Source organism: Chaetodon auriga, chromosome 5, assembly GCF_051107435.1.
Source record: "Chaetodon auriga isolate fChaAug3 chromosome 5, fChaAug3.hap1, whole genome shotgun sequence".
In the NCBI taxonomy this organism is placed as follows: domain Eukaryota; kingdom Metazoa; phylum Chordata; class Actinopteri; order Chaetodontiformes; family Chaetodontidae; genus Chaetodon; species Chaetodon auriga.
Window position 1 is genome coordinate 29,539,944 of NC_135078.1, and position 20,057 is coordinate 29,560,000.

At 47.5% G+C, this 20,057-nt stretch overlaps 2 protein-coding genes across 6 annotated transcripts in view; both read right to left on the bottom strand.

Annotated features, from left to right (window-relative positions):
* Positions 1 to 629: 629 nt before the first annotated feature.
* Positions 630 to 18,946, bottom strand: snapc4 (small nuclear RNA activating complex, polypeptide 4). The gene is made up of 22 exons (XM_076731557.1): positions 17,583 to 18,946; positions 16,642 to 16,755; positions 16,488 to 16,537; positions 14,830 to 14,926; positions 14,702 to 14,730; positions 14,490 to 14,612; positions 13,969 to 14,109; positions 13,805 to 13,889; positions 12,984 to 13,065; positions 12,377 to 12,478; positions 12,110 to 12,182; positions 11,842 to 12,006; positions 11,482 to 11,632; positions 11,222 to 11,328; positions 10,441 to 10,535; positions 9,587 to 9,681; positions 9,216 to 9,316; positions 5,737 to 7,404; positions 4,664 to 5,383; positions 3,118 to 3,994; positions 2,383 to 2,705; positions 630 to 1,376 (listed from the first exon to the last, which is right to left on the bottom strand). Exons 2-22 carry the CDS (start codon positions 16,751 to 16,753, stop codon positions 1,242 to 1,244), a joined length of 5,331 nt encoding a protein of 1,776 aa, XP_076587672.1. The 5' UTR covers positions 16,754 to 16,755; positions 17,583 to 18,946; the 3' UTR covers positions 630 to 1,241.
* A 133-nt stretch (positions 18,947 to 19,079) lies between these two features.
* The window catches only part of pomt1 (protein-O-mannosyltransferase 1), a 12,521-nt gene continuing 11,543 nt past the window's right edge, over positions 19,080 to 20,057 (bottom strand). For all 5 annotated transcript variants that reach the window (XM_076731561.1, XM_076731558.1, XM_076731559.1 and 2 more), the window contains 2 exons: positions 19,881 to 20,057; positions 19,080 to 19,637 (listed from right to left, as the gene is read on the bottom strand). The exon at positions 19,881 to 20,057 is cut by the window's right edge and continues 1 nt beyond it. In XM_076731561.1, coding sequence (XP_076587676.1) covers positions 19,463 to 19,637; positions 19,881 to 20,057 — 352 coding nt within the window. In that variant the 3' untranslated portion in view covers positions 19,080 to 19,462. The remainder of the gene's footprint in view (positions 19,638 to 19,880) is intronic.

A 20,057-nucleotide genomic window follows, 5' to 3' on the forward strand; every position in this document is an offset into this window, starting at 1 on the left:
ACATTTTCAGATCATGCTAACAGAAAGTCAAAGAGCCGTTTGGAGGCGCTGAGCGAAGCACCGGCGAGGCCAAAACCTTCATCAAGAATCAAACCCGAGCAGCCAATCAGAACATCAGACATAAACATGTGGATGAATTTCACAAACAAACAGCTCTTCGTACCAAAACTTTGTTCCACAAAGATTTACGTGGACTGTTCCTACTCTGATTTCTAGAAAATTGAGACTGTTTTCTACGATGGAAGAAGAAAGAGAAGAAAATGGAGTCAGATAGACCTGATTGGTCAACGTGAAGCTTTAACGTCTGATCAGCAGTAAAATATGAAGTTAAAGCTTCTGTTTTCTCGTCAGCTGAGTTCATTTAGACGAGAAGAGGAACGAGCGAAGGATTAGAGAAGTCCGAGGAGGAATGAACAGGAAACATCAGCTGACCGAAACAGGAAGTGATGTCACAGCAGCGCTGATGTGTATTTATAGATTTCTGAAAATCTGATGGAGCTGAAGTGAAACCGAACGAAGGAAAGCAGAAAGTCTGAGAGTCAAAATCCAACAGCTGAGAGCAGAGATGAACCAGAGGACATCCCTACGGTGTCCACACAGTCCACGCGTCCCCACAGTCCACAGTGTCTCCACAGACCAGTGTCCCCACAGACCAGTGTCCCCACAGACCAGTGTCCCCACAGACCACGCGTCCCCACAGACCAGGCCTAAACCTAAGTCGTCCTTACAAACAGACTCGAGCGGCTTCATTTCACATGAATTTTCTCTTTATTACAAAATAATCCGCTCGAAGTTTTTCTTTCTTGATGTTAAAGAGTAAATAAGACAACAACCAAGAATAACAAAAAACAACAGATTTCAGGGCTACGTCATCACTTTACAACATCCTCTGAGGTTCCTGAACACACCGCAGAGCTTTCTGTTAAATCTCTGCTGATGGCTGTCCAACAACGGATCATTCACAGATTAATTTCCTTCCTTTCGCCTCGTTTCTGTGAAAGCTCACCTGCAGACTAAGACGTACTGTTTTCCTTGTTGGTGAATTCAAGGACACATTTGAGAATCAGAACATGTAACTCGTCAAACTGCAGAGAGTCTCTGAACGCACCCTCTTCAAAGATTCTCCAGCTTTTGACTTCACAGAAGACAAAAACTGGACTGAAGACATCATTTTTACTTTGAGACGATAAAACTGACTTTTTTTTAATCTTATCTTTAACTCAGCGTTCAGATCTGTGTGTTCACTGGACACTGGGTGTCTGGTTTCTATTGGTCTGGTCTGGTCCGGTCCGGTTGGTGGTGGGTGTGTTGGTGTTCATGATTCCTGTGAAGTGATTGGCTGGAGCTCCTGACTCATCACACAGCAGTGAAGATCTCTGGAATCAAAAGAAAAACTGATCGATTAGTTCCTGTGAGAGAGAGTGTGTGTGTGTCTGTGTGTGTCTGTGTGTCTGTGTGTGTGTGTGTGTCTGTCTGTGTGTGTCTGTGTGTCTGTGTGTTGCTTCAGGTCTCCCTGTGGGACCAGTCCTCCTGGTCCAGCTGAAACTCTGTAAAGACATGTATTGAATGTCCATCTTCTTTTTCCATCGTGAACATGAAGTGACTCTGGAGTTGATCTGAAGTGAATCTGGAGTTAGTCTGGAGCTGGTCTGAAGTGAATCGGAGTTAATCTGAAGTGAATCTGGAGTTAATCTGGAGCTGATCTGAAGTGAATCTGGAGTTAATCTAAAGTGAATCTGGAGCTGGTCTGAAGTGAATCTGGAGTTAATCTGGAGCTGATCTGAAGTGAATCCGGAGTTGATCTGGAGCTGGTCTGAGGTGACTCTGGAGTTGATCTGAAGTGAATCTGAAGTTAATCTGGAGTTGATCTGAAGTGAATCTGGAGTTAATCAGGAGCTGGTCTGAAGTGAATCTGGAGTTGATCTGAAGTGAATCTGAAGTTAATCTGGAGTTGATCTGGAGCTGGTCTGAAGTGACTCTGGAGTTGATCTGAAGTGACTCTGGAGCTGATCTGAAGTAAATCTGGAGTTAATCTGGAGCTGGTCTGAGGTGACTCTGGAGTTGATCTGAAGTGAATCTGAAGTTAATCTGGAGTTGATCTGAAGTGAATCTGAAGTTAATCTGGAGTTGATCTGAAGTGAATCTGAAGTTAATCTGGAGTTGATCTGGAGCTGGTCTGAAGTGACTCTGGAGTTGATCTGAAGTGAATCTGGAGCTGATCTGAAGTAAATCTGGAGTTAATCTGGAGCTGGTCTGAAGTGACTCTGGAGCTCCAGCAGTCTTGAACATCAGGTGAAGATCATCCAAAGTTAAAGTCGGTTTAGTACAAAACTTCACAAAGAGGGAAATGAAGAACTTGAGCGCTATCAGCAGTGAACTCACCTCAGCTCTTCTCTGTTTTCCTCTTTCCTGGATTTTTTTCAGCTCCACCACCGCTTCTTCTTCCCCTTCTTCCCCTTCCTCCCCCTCCTCCTCCTCCTCCTCCTCCTCCTCCTCCTCACTGGCTTGGTGGGTCATGGTCTTATTTGCGATTGGCTGCACAGTGGCCAGGAGGGCAGGGACGGTGAAGCAGGACAGGAAGCGGGCCTTCAGTAGCTGGTAGGCAGGGTTATCTGAGAAGCGCTCTGCCACCAGCTGACGTACCACTGCCATGAGTTCCACCTCCTTTGCCTCCTCCTGCAGGAGGTTGGAGCTAACAGAGGGAGCTGCAGGGCCAAAAAACAAACACACCAGAGGACACACCTGGACTGAGTACTAAGCAGTGCTAAATCCAACATGGAGTCGGTCCACATCAGCTACACACTGACACATGGGGACAGTAAACAAGCTGAAAAGAAACCTGTCAAACCACGACACTGTAACTGGGGCACTTCGCACACAATGTGGACTCCTTCAAGAACTACTGAGGCCCTCTGACACAAGAGCAGCAGGCTCTCAAATCTCCAGTGTCTTTAAAGGTTTAAGGACTTTTTCTGGTGGATAAGTATTTTAAACGTGACACTTTGAATAGATAAATTAAGCTTTTCAAACATGGGAGCAGAGCTTTCCATTTTTAAAAAAGTCAGCGCCACCTGCAGGACATCACAAGTCCCTCTCTGTACGTGTCAGGTGTGTTACCTGGTTTGTCTGCAGCTGGTCTGGGGTCAGAGGTGGAGTCTGGCAGGTCTGGAGGCTGACTGGATGTCCTCTTGGGGCTGCTATCAGGATTGGGTTTGGTTTGGGGGTGACGGGGTTCGGACCCTTGACGCAGCAGCTGCAGGGACGATTTGGTCAGAGACTTCTTGGCCTGGAGCAGCGCACTGAGAGTGGTCAGACTGCTGACAAAGGGTGGCAGGTAAGGAAGAGCCACACCTGCTCCAGGTACCACCACTCCTCCCTGACCGCTCAGCCAATCACACACTGCCGCCTGGGACTCCAGAAACATCAGGGAAGGGTCAAACTGCAGTGCCTCCCTCTTGAGGGGAGGGGGCGTGGCAGGGTCTGCTCTGCCCATGCCCTTATATGGCAGGAAGCATTTTGAGGGAGGCTGGGGGCAGCACAACAGGGAGGAGGAGTCAGGATTTGGGACAGGTTTCAGGATGAAGGCTGGGGCAAGGGACTTGGAGGGACAGGTGGGCGGAGCAGGAAGAGGGCGTGGCTGATTCAGTCTGGGAAGGTTTATGGGGACAGACACAGTGGCGGGTTGAGGTACGACTGATCGGGGACAGCCAGCTGTGAGTCGCACAGGGGGTGTGGCCGACTGATGCTTTAAAATGTTCCTGGTCGGAGATGGAAGGGGTGGGCTCGGTACTAGTGCCAGCTGCAGGGGTTGAGGTGGGGCTTCTGCCAGCTGACCCAGCCCACTAGGAGTCATGACCCACATGGACTGACCCAGACATAAACACTCAGGCAGCTGAACCACGGGGTGGTTCTGTACAACAACTTCCTGTTTACCGCCAGATGGACGAGAGCGCTTCTTACAGAGAGAAGAAGTTCTGTTCTTCTTGGCTTCATCCTGGAAATACAAAAAACAAAAGGTGTCAGACTGAGAGGAGGAACCAGTTGTTGTGCTGGGAATAAATGTTATTGTAACAAAGTCAATCTGTTGCCACGTTGAAGACTTCATCAATAGAAAACTAAATATTAAACATAAACACGCTGTTTTAATCAATCACTCCTCAGTCAGCTGATACATTTCAATCAGCATCAAAACTGAAACCTTTATGTGATGAAAGTGGGAACGCCTGTAAATCAATCATCTTTGATCTATAGATCAATATGTATGATTCTGATTCAGCTGTTTTATGCTGTATGAAAAGTTTCTCCTTCAGTTCTTGAAATCCCTGCAGACACCTGAAGGCAGCACACACACGTTGACACACCTGCACACGGCTGTAACGTGGCATTCTGTTCCAATGGGTTGATTGATTACCAGAGCTCATTAATTCTGTGGAGGACAGCCTCCTTTTACAACTTGTTTTGCTCTTGGTATTTCTCATCATTTATGATGGCACAATTTCCAACGCGAGATGCAATAGAATAAAGCCTGAAGTAGACTTGGATTGATGCGATCATACAAACCACTTCAACTGTGTTAATTAATTACCAATCACTCTCTGATATACACTACAAGAACGGAAAAGTCTCCGACACAGTGTGTCTGAGGAACGGACTTAGATCTTACTTTAGCTTGAGTGGCTTCCTGAAGAGCTCTGGCCTTCTGACTTGGCTTCCGAACTCTCTTTCCTTCCTGTGTCGCACCTGTACCAGTCCCGCCCACCACGTCACCAGTCCCGTCCACACACTGGTCATCCTGACCGCTTGTCACACCAGGCTGCTCCTCTTTTCTTGCTCTTTTCCTTCCTCTGGGCGGGGCTTTGGGAGACTTGTTAGGGGAGGAGTCAGCCTTGTAGTGTTTGGGCTTTTGCTGTTTGGGGGTGGGGCTTGGCTGAAGTGAGTCAGAACCATGTTGACCGGGGGTGGGGCTAAATTTTAAAAAAGTGTAGTCATGATCATTATGGAAAGGAGCAGGAGTAGAGGAGGTAGTGTGCTGAATGGTAGGCAGGACTTCACTGTGGTTTTGCATTGTTGACACAGTCCTATTGGAGTGGGCAGGTGTAGCATTTTGGGACAACGGGGACGAGCTCACAGAGACAGGAGGGATATCCAGTCCGAGAGGAGGAGATGAAAGTTCTTGTGCTGAAAGAAGTGAAGAAGCTTCAGTTTTGGTCAGAGCAGAGGAGACGATGGCAGCAGGAGTCCATTGAGGACTCTGAGGTGCCAGCTGGTCAGGAGCAGTGCAGACCTGCTGAGTAGGAACAGGGACGACAGTCTGAGGAAAGTTCGCGTTCTGGATCTGAGCTTTTGTTGGTGGAGACGAGGCAGCTTTCTTCTTGGCTTCAGCCTAAGTGGAGCGAAAACCAAAGACGAGTCAGACCGATCGCATCAAATTAAGAGTACAAAAAGTTTGAAGTGCTCAGAACAAACAAGTGGACACACAGACGCAACTCCAGACCCTCAGGGACCACAAAGGACCCAGGCTGTCTGTGAGGTAATTAAAGATGTACTATGCAAGAATTGTCAGTTACTGTTTGCAAACCCTTTGCCCCCCGCCCCAGCCAACACACCCACTGCCCTAAAGCCGCAGCCCTGAAACATCCTGGCCAAAAAAAGCTACAATTAATTAGATTCCTTTTAAGGACATAGAAAAGGTCATTTTTTCTGTTTGTTTACATGAATTCCTAAAAAGGAGGTTACCCTGGCTTTAGTGGCTTCCTGCCGAGCTTTGGCCTTCAGACTCAGAGCATGAGTCTTCCTTTCTTCCTCGATCACACTGTCACCTGTCCCGTCCAAACCTGTACATGCTCCACCCACACCTTCCCCGTCCAAATCCACCCCAGTCTGACTGCTGCAAACAGACTGTTGATCCTCTGTCAACTGTTGCCCCATCCCTTCTAGCGGATTCAAGATGGAGCTTGACAGACTCGGGGCAGGACATTCCTGCCTGGAGTTGGAAGGAACAGTGTGCTGACTGGGCAGTGTAGAACCATTAGAGACATGCTGGTTAGGTGAAGAGAGCAGGGGGTTTTGAATCAAAGGTTCAGTTTGTTGGCGGAAAGATGCAGAGCAGGCAGATGTGGTGTTCAAGGGCACTGGGACAACAGAGACAGGAGGTACATTCACTCTATGAGGAGCAGGTAAGGGAGAGGTGACTACCACTGCAGGAGGAGGGAGTGTGGTCAGGGAAAAGGGAGGCATGAGTTGGATGAAAGTAGGGTGAGGTTGTGTGACAGGATGGGAAATGAAGACAGCCAAAGGAAATGATGAGGGAGACATCTGAGGAGGCATGTTAGAAGGCATCCGAAGAAGGGTGCCAGGGTCATTCCGAGAGGGCACTTGGGGGGGGTGAGGAAGAGGAGGTTGCTGTGGTCGTAATTGCTGTTTGAGCAGCAGCTGTTGCTGTTTCTGTTTCTCTTGTTGCTGCAGTGCCTGAAGCTGGTTCGAGATCAGTTTGTGCTGGAGATCTAATTCCTGCAGGGTTCTTGCAATGGTGTTTGTCCGGACGGAGGAAGGGACTGGAGATGGTGTCAGTACTGCCACTCTGTTCCTCCTCTGCTCTATCACCTCCTTACAGCCTACAGAGTCTACATTCATGGTCTGGAGGAGGAGCAGGAAGATGGCAGTCGAGGAATGCTGAGTCTTCTCACCTTGCTCCCTCATGATATCTGCTACTGTAAGTCTAGTTTTTGCAGGGATCAACAAGTTGCCGATCCATGGCGTCACAGCAGCCTGTAGCTCACAGCCCAGCCCCATGTCGGTCACTCGCCTCAGGCGTTTCTGTTTGCCAGACTGGACCCTCCCTCGGGGGCCAGAGTTCAGGTTGTTGAACTTGTGTGCCTGGTGGTGTAGGTGGGCTCGGAGCTGGTCTGGCGACACCATCATCATAGCGCTGCTGCTGTGGTGCTTCTCCCGCCGCAGCTCTCTGGGAGGTGGTCCGATGATCACAGAGCGTCCAAATTGGCCCAGGATGGTTGACCGGACACGTTTCCCATTGTGGGTATCTCCAGAGGAAGGTAACTCAACCAGTCGAAAGCTCAGGAAGGAGAAACATTCTGCTTTTTCTGCTGGCGTCCATTCCTCCATGGGGGGGAAGGTGTATTCTTTCTCTTCCTCTTCCTTCTCCACCTCCTCAGTCCTTACTATGTCCACGATGTCCTTCATTTTCTTCCTATTCTTCTTCTCCTCTTCATCACTGTCCATGTACTCCACCACCATCTCCTCCTCCTCCCCGGTCTCCTCCTCCTCCTCCTGCTCCTCTTCCTCCTCCTTGAATTTCATCAGTCGTCTCATCCTGATTCTCCTTTGGCCGGGGGCAACCTTCTTTGCTGCTTTGTGCCTTGGTGTTTTTTTAGCTTGGTTATCTTTCTGTTGACAAAGAGAGTGAGAAAGAGTCAGTTGTCATGAACCAGTTTGCCTTCTGATGTCTTGAATGTCGGTGGTATTGGGCGAGACAGGGTTGCCTAGTAAGGTCTTTTTATATGTACATTGGCCAGTGAACCATTAACCGCAGCTACGGGACTGATAGTTGAACCCACATTATTTTCTGAATATTGTAGATTTTCTGGACACAAAATAAACTCGCCCAAGAGTGAATCTATGGCCCTTAAGAGTCAACTCATATCTGAACCCTATCGCTTTACTTACATAGATAAACCACAAATTCTCAAATAGTGACGGGGCCTTTATTTACCTAAGCTACAGAGGGTATCAGGCCTTTATTCGGAACAGGCTTAGATTAGAGGCAAAAGTTTATTTCTGTCTGAGTCTGTGTATTCTGTCTGAGAAGTATATTTGTATGTAGCCCTCTTGATTGACAAATCAGAAATCATCATTACTGGACCAAAAGCACTCTCTAAATCCACCCCCAACATCACCCCAAATATCGATGGCTCCACAGTATCCGCCTCCTCTCACATTTGAAATCTTGTCATCATCCTCGATCCAACCCCTCTCCTTCTACCAGCACATGAAACACCAAAACAGCTTTCTTTCACCTCAAGAACATTGCCCGCCTCTGGCCATCCCTCTCCTCCACAGCTGCAAGCCATCATCACCTCCTGTCTAGACTACTGCAACAGTCTCCTCTATGGTTAATCTTAAATCAAAAATTCTCTCTAAGCTCCAACACATCCAAAACTCTGCCCCCGCTTGCTCACCCACTCTCGGGCCCATGACCACATCACCCCTGTCCTCTGCAAGCTCGATTGGCTTCCCATCCCCCAAAGAATCCATTTTAAAATCCTCCTCATGACCTACAAAGCCCTCAATAACCAGGCCCCACCCTACCTGACCGAGCTCCTCCACCCACACACTCCACTCCGCTGATGCTGACCTCCTGCTGCCCCCCAATGAGGACCAAATACAAATCCTGGGGTGACAGGGCATTCTCCATCACTGCTCCTACCCCCTGGAACTCACTTCCTAAGGCCTTCAGAGATTCCTCCTCACTCTCCTTTTTTTTTAAAAATTGCTCTAGAACCACCTGTTCAACACTGCGTTCCTTCTGACAGTCTCATCGACTCATCCTGTTTATTCTTTTTCTCCTTATTTCATTATTTTTATTTATTTTTGTGAAGTGTCTTTGAGTACCCTGAACAGCGTTAATATAAAAATATAAGAACAATGTATTATTATTATTATTATTATTATTATTATTATTATTATTATTATTATTATTATTATTATTATTATTATTATTATTATGAGTCCTTCAATTTCCTAACATGGCTTCTATTGTGAAACATTTGCAGGAATGTGTTGTGAAAAATTCACAGTCAGGGTTCACAGTTCCCATGAGGTTCTAGTAGCTACTGCAATCTTGTGACACATGTATGTTACTTCACACACACACACACACACACACACACACACACACACACACACACACACACACACACGCATACAGTGACTGAAATAGGACAATAACATTTAAGATGAGTGATCCAGGCTGAGGTGGCATCAGGAGTCCCCAGCCTGCATTTGGGGTTGGCCTTTATTTATGTGTGGTGCCCCGGCCATTATTTGAGACAATGCTTTTTATATTATTTGAGAAAATACGGTGGATGCTGAGATATAATAAAACATGCTTGTTTAGAAATAATTCTGGTGTTTCCATTTGCAGAGATCGAACCTTTAGTGACACGACACATACATCTTTGTTCAACAGGTGAGTATACCTGAGCAGGTGGTAGAGCTGATCTGCTCAGTTTCCTCCATTCTCGAAGACACTGAGCATCAGTACGATGAGGAATCTCAGCAGCGATCCTCGCCCAGCGACCTAACTCACACACACACACACACACACACACACACACACACAAAAGATGAACTGCAGAATGTGACTCGTGAAACTGACTGGAGATCATCTATAGCTAAGATGTCTCACTCTGTTGGAAGTTGAGACCACAGAGTGGAGCTTCTTCCCACACAGATGATCTTTGATGAGTTCAGACACACAAACAGAAGTTTCTGTCCAGAATTAACACTGATAACACTGATCACTGAATTAATTGATGAGTGACAGCTGATTTGACACCATGTGACCCACCGACTCCATGTTTCTCCACCAGCTGCAGCAGCAGCTCTTTCTCCTGTTTGTCAAACGGTCCTCTCTTTGTGTCTGCCTTCAGACAGTCATAATACCTGCACACACACACACACACACACACACACACACACACACACACACAGTCACATGCTGTTAAAATGACCTCTGTTCTGATTCTCTGATGCTCTTGTTTGTTACACAGGGGTGTCCACATACTTTTGGAACTTTAGGATGACAGAGACAGAGACAGAGACAAACATCTGTCAGACTTAATGTGTTCCTCTGGACACAAACTGAAGAGAAGACACAAGACGTTTCAACAAAGTAACAAAGTACATTTACTCAGGCACCATACTTAAGTGCAGTTTTGAGGTAACTGTACTTGAGTACTTCCATCTCAGAGGCAAACACTGTACTTTTACTTTACTATGTTCATCTGATAACTTTAGTTACTTTGCAGATTTAGATGAATAATAAAATAAATAATCAATAAAAATAGAATCAACTAATAGATGACAATGTATTACAACAGATTAGGATGAAACGTTATCGATCTCCAGGGGACATTCATAAGATATCCGTCAGTGTATAAGTCGTTAAAATTAGCTCCACATTTATAAGCTGGGCAACGATCAATAAGTCCAATCCAATAATATTACACGTATTACTCGGAAATGGGTCATTCTGTGTGATGAACTGCAGTACTTCTACACTGGTAATACCACTTTAACTGAAGTAAAGATCTGAGTACTCCCACCACTGTGTGAGAGGAAACAACAGCTTTACATCTGTACAGTCTGTACATCAGGTGACAGCTGACTCCACTTCCTGTCCATCATCCAATCAGCTCTCACCTGTCTCTGCAGGCGCTGTCAGTGCGTCCAGGAACCTCCAACCTGATCTTCCACCAGTTCTTCTCTCCATGAGAAGACACCGCCCGCAGCAGCAGCTGAGAGACAGACAGAGAGACAGAGAGACAGACAGAGAGAGACAAACAGACAGACAGAGAGTCAGAGTGAGAGACAGAGAGACAGACAGACAGAGACAGAGAGAGACAGAGTGAGAGACAGAGAGAGACAAACAGAGAGAGAGTCAGAGTGAGAGACAGAGAGACAGACAGACAGAGACAGAGAGAGACAGAGTGAGAGACAGAGAGAGACAAACAGAGAGAGAGTCAGAGTGAGAGACAGAGAGACAGACAGACAGAGACAGAGAGAGACAGAGTGAGAGACAGAGAGAGACAAACAGAGAGAGAGTCAGAGTGAGAGACAGAGAGACAGACAGACAGAGACAGAGAGAGACAGAGTGAGAGACAGAGAGAGACAAACAGAGAGAGAGTCAGAGTGAGAGACAGAGAGACAGACAGACAGAGTAAGAGACAAAGAGACAGCTGGCTACCTGGGAATGAGACTACCTGGACGTTACCTGTGCGACAATTGTTAGCTTGCGCTCGTCAACCAGCTGTCCAGGTCATCACTAACTGTCCACAGTGGTAGTAACACTGGCAGTGGTACTGTCAGTAGTATTATTATTATTATTATTAGTAGTAGTAGTAGTAGTAGTAGTACTGTCAGCAGTAGTAGTAGTAGTAGTAGTACTCTCACAGCAGGGTGTATAAGCTTGTCCCCAGCCTACCTGGTCCTCCTCTTGGGTCCACAGACCTTTCTTCAGGCTCGGGTCCAACACCTGGTTCCACCTGTAGATCAGCTGGGCAGGGTCACGACCGTCCATGAAATAACTCACTGAAAGAGACGCAGGTGGACAGCACAAAATAAGGCCCGTCCACAGACCCCACCCTCTGAGATACACTGTGACATCTTTATGACCCTGACTCATGTAGACCAGCGACATAACACATCACATTGAGACGTGATGTCAGCGTGTGATGTCATTACTCTGCGTGTAGGGGATGAAGTTTCCGATCCTCATCTTGTGCACCAGCTCCCTGAGCAGAGCGTCTTCAGCTGGAGTCCAGCTGCTGCGTCTCAGCGAGTCAGAGACGAAACGCTGGAACGTCTGAAGACACAAGAAGGCCGTCCTCCCCGTCTGAGAGACACGGGTGGAGAGAGACGGATGAGAGGGAGACAAGCCATTGAAAGATAGACCGGTGAGACAGACACATCAGAGACAGACAGGTTAGAGATGTGACACAGACAGGTCATAAAGAGACGAGAAACAGGAGGACAGACAGACGAGTGGAAGAAAGGAAGAAAGACAGACATGAGAGACAGACAGGAGGCAACACTCCTCCTCACCCCCAGCTCTGTAGCAATGGTCTCCCAGTCTCTCTCTCCATGTCTCCTGCTGACCTCCTTCAGCTTCTGCACCTCCTCCTGACTCCACCGAGTCTTATTAATGGCCGGGTGGAGGAAGTTCTGCCAGAAACCGCGGATGTCCTCCGCATCCCTCGTTCCTTCAAACTGAGGAGGAGAGAGGAGGAGAGGAGCAGCAGGAGGTCATTGTGTTGTCTTTGACATGATGTCGCTCAGTCGGCCTCATGTGATTGGTTGATTTTTCACTCACATCAACATTGGAGATTTTCTGCCAATCGTGTTCTTCGTATCGATCACCGATCAGCTCCTCCTCCTTCTTCCCTCTGACCAATCAGAGACAGAGAATGAGTCACAAGTAACCGCTCACACATTCCTCTCACTGAAGTCAATCTGAGACCTAAACCTGATACTGTGGCCCCTAAACCTGGTTCTGACCCGAACCAGCTCCAAACCCTCAATCAGCTCTTTGAAGAGGAGATGCTGAAACTGGTCGAAGTCCAGCTTCAGTCAGACTCACCTGAGCAGGTCGATCTCTCTCTCCAGACTGTCTATCTGCTGTCTGAGCTGCTGCCTGTCCGTCTCCTCGGCTGACAACAGCTTCTGACTCAGGTAGTCCACCCTGGATGAGAGAGACAGATACAGACAGACGGGCAGACAGACAGGTTGATATAAATCATGTCCACATTTGGACTGAAGTAAAACACCTAAACTAGTGAGGCCTGGTGAAATGCTCCATGATGAGACTGATCCGAAGTCAGTTTAACGGCTGCTGCTTTTAAGAGTTCCATCCTGAGTCTCTGCAGTCTGTTCACAGTCCAAATTCAGAATGAAAACCCCTCCATCAGCATCGTTTTCTACTGACGATGAACACTTCAGCCTGTTTATCGTCACTTCATGACCTCTGAATTCACATGTTCATCACACCGTGAACCTGGACAGCAGGACCTGCAGTGACTGCTGGTCGATCAATCAAATCAGTAAATATCACTGTTTTCAAAACAACATTTTGAAAACAGACGTGGAGAATAGTACGGCATGGAATGTAGGATTAAGAAGCAATGCGTATTACTACTACCATTTACCACTACTACAGCTACTGCTACTAACAACAATGAACACGTTACTTGGAGAGTTTGGGTTGGGTGAGTCTCCTCAGACCGTCTCTGGCCACTGAGTGGATCAACAGAGTCTTCTGCCAGCTCTCCCCTGAAGACACCAGATACTCATTCATTAGTACTCATACTGTGTATATGAGTCAGTGGGAGTATGTTTGCAGGTATTATGCACGTACCTGTGAGAACATATGTACAGTATCCACTTTACTGCATGCATGTGACGGTCTTTTCCTTCATGTCTGTCTCCGTTCACACACAGTCCATTCACACACAGTCCGTTCACCCACAGTCCGTTCACCCACAGTCCGTTCACGTACAGTCCGTTCACCCACAGTCCGTTCACCCACAGTCCGTTCACGTACAGTCCGTTCACCCACAGTCCGTTCACCCACAGTCCGTTCACACACAGTCCGTTCACGCACAGTCCGTTCACGCACAGTCCGTTCACACACAGTCCGTTCACCCACAGTCCGTTCACACACAGTCCGTTCACGTACAGTCCGTTCACACACAGTCCGTTCACCCACAGTCCGTTCACACACAGTCCGTTCACACACAGTCCGTTCACCCACAGCCCGTTCACGCACAGTCCGTTCACCCACAGTCCGTTCACACACAGTCCGTTCACCCACAGTCCGTTCACACACAGTCCGTTCACACACAGTCCGTTCACACACAGCCCGTTCACACACAGTCTGTTCACGTACAGCCCGTTCACACACAGCCCGTTCACACACAGCCCCTTCACGCACAGTCCGTTCACATACACACAGTAAATGAAGACTTTTCATCAGTGACATTTACTGATTTGATTGGTTTGTCATTCTTACATCGTTTTACTTTTAGTTTCTGGTTGTCCAGACAACATGTCATCCTGCTGGCCTTCTCCTTTGTCTCCTGATTGGCTGGAGGGCCCTGGAGACAAACAAACACAGCATCCCATTGGTCAGCTGTCAACAGTAAGACTATGTTTCTATCTGTCTGTCTGTCATACCAGTCCTGTCAGTTTGTCCTTGAAATATGGTTTGAGGAAGCGTCCCAGGAAAATGTTGATTGACTGCTGGGAGGAGGAGGGCGGGTGCTGTTCCCTGGAAGACTCTTTGATTGGTCCAGACAGCTGAGACACCACCTCCTTCTACAGAGAGCAGAAATGGTTTATTATCAGTACTGACTGGAGGGGGGGTTCTCTGAAGAGAGACCACTGCCGTAGCAGGTACGTTGAGCCTGAAGTGAGATCTCGGTGTGATGAAGACGTTTCCCCTTCAACCTGGTTTCACCTCCACAGTAACTGATGCTGCACAGCTAACCTGCTCTAGAGGAGGTTCTGTTCAGGTTCAGGTTTAAATCAGCTTTCTGAAACATTCCTCTGTCGGCTTATAACAACCTGCTCCTCTGACTGACGGAGGCGGCACCTGATTTGTCCATTTAGTATGCAGAAGAGTATGATGAACCAAACGGCTTTTTTTATGCTGATGACACCGTCCTGATAGGGTTAGGGTTAGTGTCAGTGCTGACCTGCTGTCTGTGGTTGTGTGTCAGTAGTGTCTCCAGTTGGTCCAGAGTCTCCTGAACCACTTGCTGGTAGACGAGGTTCATCTGAAGACAAGAGTCCACTGACAGAGACAGACCCAGTTCACCCTGAACACAGACAGACAGACAGAGTTAGATCAACACTGACTCGTCTGTAGCTGATGTAAAGACGGTGCAGAGCTGATGTTGTAACTGACCTCCTCACTGCTGCTGCTGCTGCCATCATCTGAACAGAAACAACAGAAAGGACACACATCATTTGTTTATGTTTACACAGACAGACAGACAAGCAGGCAGACAGATAGACAGGCAGGCAGAGAGGTACCTGACACACAGACGGGACTGTGTGGTCCCAGGACATTCTCCAGGTTCTGGATCTCCTTCTGGATCTTCTCTCTCTGAGCCACCAGACCTGCTGCAGACTAAACACACACACACACACACACACACACACACACACACACACACACACACACAGTGTTCTCTGACTGATTTTTTTTCCCACTAATAATAATTCTGATGATAATAATAATAATTACACATGTGAATAAATAATCAGCTTGTTGCATTTCAAAGCTGCTGAGCTCCAGCTGTCGGGCATCACAGCGCTGTCAGTGCTGCGCTCAGTATGGACAACGACTGACAGACAGCTGGTCTGATTACTCAGGTCTGGGGACAGAAACGAGGCCTATAGGAGAAAACTGGAGGAGAGGCTGCAGAGAGACACCATAGAGGTCTGGAGAGGCATGAAGACCATCACTACGTGTAAGTCCAGAAGTCAGACTGCTGACAGAAGCATCAGCACAGCCAGTGAGCTTCAACAGATCCCACCACACAGCCTCACACTGACCGCCCCGTCCAACAGCTGCAGAGCAGCAACAACGCCTCAACAACTGACCATCGTTGCCGACCAGGTGAGGAGGGGGCCGAGTCAAGCCCACCGGGCAAAGGCAGCCGGTCCCGATGGCATCAGCCCCAGGATGCTCAAGACCTGTGCCCCCCAGCTGTGTGTCATACAGCACCTGTTTAGCATCAGCATACTGAACTACAGACTGAACTACAGACAGAACCACAGACTGAACCACAGACTGAACTACAGACTGAACCACAGACAGAAACACAGACTGAACTACAGACTGAACCACAGACAGAAACACAGACTGAACTACAGACAGAACTACAGACTGAACCACAGACTGAAACGCAGACTGAACTACAGACTGAACCACAGACAGAAACACAGACTGAACTACAGACTGAACCACAGACAGAAACACAGACTGAACTACAGACAGAACTACAGACTGAACCACAGACTGAAACGCAGACGGAACTACAGACTGAACCACAGACAGAAACACAGACTGAACTACAGACAGAACTACAGACTGAACCACAGACTGAACTACAGACGGAACTACAGACTGAACCACAGACTGAACTACAGACTGAACCACAGACTGAACTACAGACTGAACCACAGACAGAAACACAGACTGAACTACAGACTGAACCACAGACAGAAACACAGACTGAACTACAGACAGAACTACAGACTGAACCACAGACTGAAACGCAGACGGAACTACAGACTGAACCACAGACAGAAACACAGACTGAACTACAGACAGAACTACAGACTGAACCACAGACTGAACTACAGACGGAACTACAGACTGAACCACAGACTGAACTACAGACTGAACCACAGACTGAACTACAGACTGAACCACAGACAGAAACACAGACTGAACTACAGACTGAACCACAGACTGAACTACAGACTGAACCACAGACTGAACCACAGACAGAACTACAGACTGAACAACAGACACAGGTGATCCTTACTTTAATGAGACACATTCAGTCGTGATGTCACTGAAACCACTGTACTATAAACTGGAGTTAATGCAGACATGTTGCCGTGGTAACTGGTGTGTGTGTGTGTGTGTGTGTGTGTGTGTGTGTGTGTGTGTGTGCTACCTGTTCTTCTTCCTCCTCCTCCTCCGTGTCATCATCGTCCGATTCATCATCTGACCAGAGACACAAGATCACTGTTAGAGAGGTGGACAGACAGACAGACAGACAGACAGAGAAACAGACAGACAGACAGACAGAGAAACAGACAGACAGGTACCCGTCTCACTGCTCAGCAGCTCCAGTTCAGTCTGTGTTGCAGACAGACTCTGTTGCAGCTCCTCCACCTGTCGCTGGATCCTGTCCCTCTCTGCTGACAGAGAGACAGACATGTCTGTGCACGTGCACACACACAGACACAGTAACACAAGCACACAGACACAGACACAGACAGACACACACACACACACACACACACACACACACACACACACACACACACACACACACAGGTCAGCCGGTGTGTACAGTCACATCCTGTTTCAAAGAAGTTACAGATACTCACTAAAGCATCAAATGAACAATATCACTCCGCCACTGGGAATAGTCCCTAACACATGGACTATGTCCTCCTGTTAATGTGATTAAAAACACAGTAAGCAGCTGCTTCATCACACTTACTGAACCTTTTTAGACATGAGACTACACATTTGTCACGTGCTTTTAAACATTTACATCTTCAGTAGGAACCAATGGGCTTGAAGCTGAGAGCCACAGACAGGAAGACGGACTGACATGCTGTTGGTTTGAGTCTGAACATGAGAAGTCAAACGTAGAATAACAGCAGACGGGTCCTTTAAACGTCATGTTCACCTCAACCCACCTCCACCCTGAACACACCCAAAACAGAAGCTGAGAAGAGACTGGAACATGTGAGATATGAAGTGATGCAGTTTGACCACATTATGTTCACCTGCAGTTTAGTTAAGTCTGACTGAAGGTCTCCTTTAATAAAACCCGTCAGTACACTGTGATATTCTGTCAAACTGATGGTACAGCACATACTACCAGAGTAACTGCAGCAGTACTACAGTTGCTGAGGATGTTAGTGCAGGATCTGGGCTGTACTGTCAGTAGGACGTTACTCTGTGGCGGGTTTGTCTCGGATGCTAACATTAGCGGCTAACATAAACGTTCACTGATAACTTTAACCTTTCTGACCTCCAGCAGCTTCCGTCTCTTCGTCGCTCTGTTTCTTCGGTAAATCCACTCTTTGACTTTATTTTATCTTTATTTCTTTTATCTTTCTGCCTCCACGCACTACAGACCTCCAATCAACGTAGCTCCGTCGTTAACATATTACCCAGCAGGCTGTGCGGCGGCACACCTTCTCAAGCGATCTGTCATTGTTCATAGTGAGTTCCAGTTTAAACGTTTCAGATGAAACAGAAACTTTATGCTTTGACTTTTCTGTCAGTCGGCGGAACAAACTGTCTGTTAATCAAACTAACAACCCGACAAACGTCCAAAACAAACCGCAGCTCCGTCGGTCCGCTCTTTATTTTCTTCCTCCAGGTCACTTCCGGTCGTTCCGCTGTTTGGATCCGCTGAATCACAGGGCTTGTTTGAAGTGAGTTCACAAGTTAGCTTTTTGTTAAAAGGTTTAATAACATCTGCCATGTTGTACATAGAACGGACAGGTCGTGATTTAATGCCACAATCATACAAACAACTTGTCTGCGGACTCGTGGGGGTCAATCGTGGGCGATAGCTTACAGGACACGCCCACCACCCGATTAGCCGTGGTTTTACCCGAAAACAGACGAAAGTAGCCGACTGCAGCCGGAGGAGGGAGGCCGATCAAACTCGAACAGCTCAGCGATGGCTGGACTGGACCTGCCGCGGCGGAAGTGACGTCAGTGTTGTTGCTGCTGATGAAGAGGATGAAAGTACGTGATGAACACCGTCCGTCAGTATCAGTAAGCATTTAAAGTGTGAAAGAAACAACGATCGAGAAAACAAAAGCCAGAAATGCAGAGACACAATAAATAAAAAAAATAAATAAAAGCATCGATCAAACGGAAATCAGGCGGCAGCAGTGACGCTAACAAACAGACGACGTCGATCTGCTGCCTGGCAACAAGCGCTTTATCACAGCTGATGTTCACGTTATTATGTCCTGCAGGTGGAGCACAAACACCAGCTCCACCCGTGCCTGACTGAAATGATCTGACATGAGAAATAACAGCTCATCCGTACAGGAAGTGAACAAACGGCGACGGCTTCCTTCAGGCAATGTAAATGTGTGCAGAGTGAAGACACGTTCATGTGTACAAACACTGTGGAATGATGATGATGGAAGGGTCAGACCTTCATCGACAGCATGTGAGCTCGTTTCCCATCAAGCATTTATCTTCTACAGCTCGTGGAGGGAAACTGTTAGTTTGGGTCGTTCAGGTCAGAGTCTCCGATTCAGCTTGTTTGTTTTCTGGTTTCTGAATCCTTTAAGAAAATTCAGTTTGTTATTTATGAGCCAATCAGTGACTGACCTGTTGGACTTCACTGAGACTCTGTACGAGGGTCCTGGATCAGGTCTAAGGGTCCTCACTGGGTAGACTGGTGAGGCTTTATTAACCACGACTTGACTCAGCTTCAAACTTCTGGACAGTTTGTGTCAAAGTGTCAAAATAAAAGCATAGGTTCATTTTGGACATCACATTAAATGTGCGTTTGGATTTTATTTCCAGTCTGTTTCTGTGCCACGTCTTTATTTGACAACATGCTAATTACATCAACATACATACTTCAGTCATTGGTCGGGTTTAAACGAACAGGAAATGACGCGTGAAATCACATGTCAATCAAACTGCAAAGCGTCAAAAAAATGAGCATTTATCCTTTGAGCTGATCCTGGAGCTGTTTCACCTCCACACTGTCCGTCTGCGTGTGTGGTAAGACCACTGAAGCTCCTCCTCACAAGGACACACCTGGTGGTGCATTCAGGTGCATCAGGTCCGGGATCGGGACAAAGTGTCAGTATGTGAGTAGAGCAGACCCTGTCCCACACAAAGTCTCCATCTGTCTGTCTGTCACGTGTCTATCTACCGCCGGCGGTACAGGATGTCCCAAGAGTCTCTCCACTTGAGTCCTTGCAGCCGATTGGCCGACAGCTCGGGGCTGCCGTAGGTCAAAGGACAGAAGGTCCAATATGACATGAAGACGGACAACAAGAGAGCTGACACACACACACACAGCGCCCGCCGGTGTGTGTCGCTGCTGCAGAGACACAGACAGATCTTATTAAGGAGCTGTGATACTACCAACCAATCACGTCTAGTCTGAGAAGATCTACCTGTTGACATGAGCAAACTCTAAACGTGTCTCACACACCTGTCCGTCCATCAGTGAGGAGGCTGCTGGACGACAGGTGGGACTGACAGTTTCAGTCTCAGTTAGCTCATTAATGAGTTCACTGATAATCAATTAACAAGAACACACTGTGTGTGTGTGTGTCTGTACCTGAGCAGGTGAGTGTGTGCATGCTCCAGCAGGGCGGGGCTCAGCAGGTACAGGTAGCAGAGGGCGGGCAGGTAGTGATACAGGAAGAGAGTTTTCTCCATCAGGAAGAATGGGACGAAGTTCACCAACCAACCACCAACACACACATACCCCAGACACACAAACTGACCCCACACA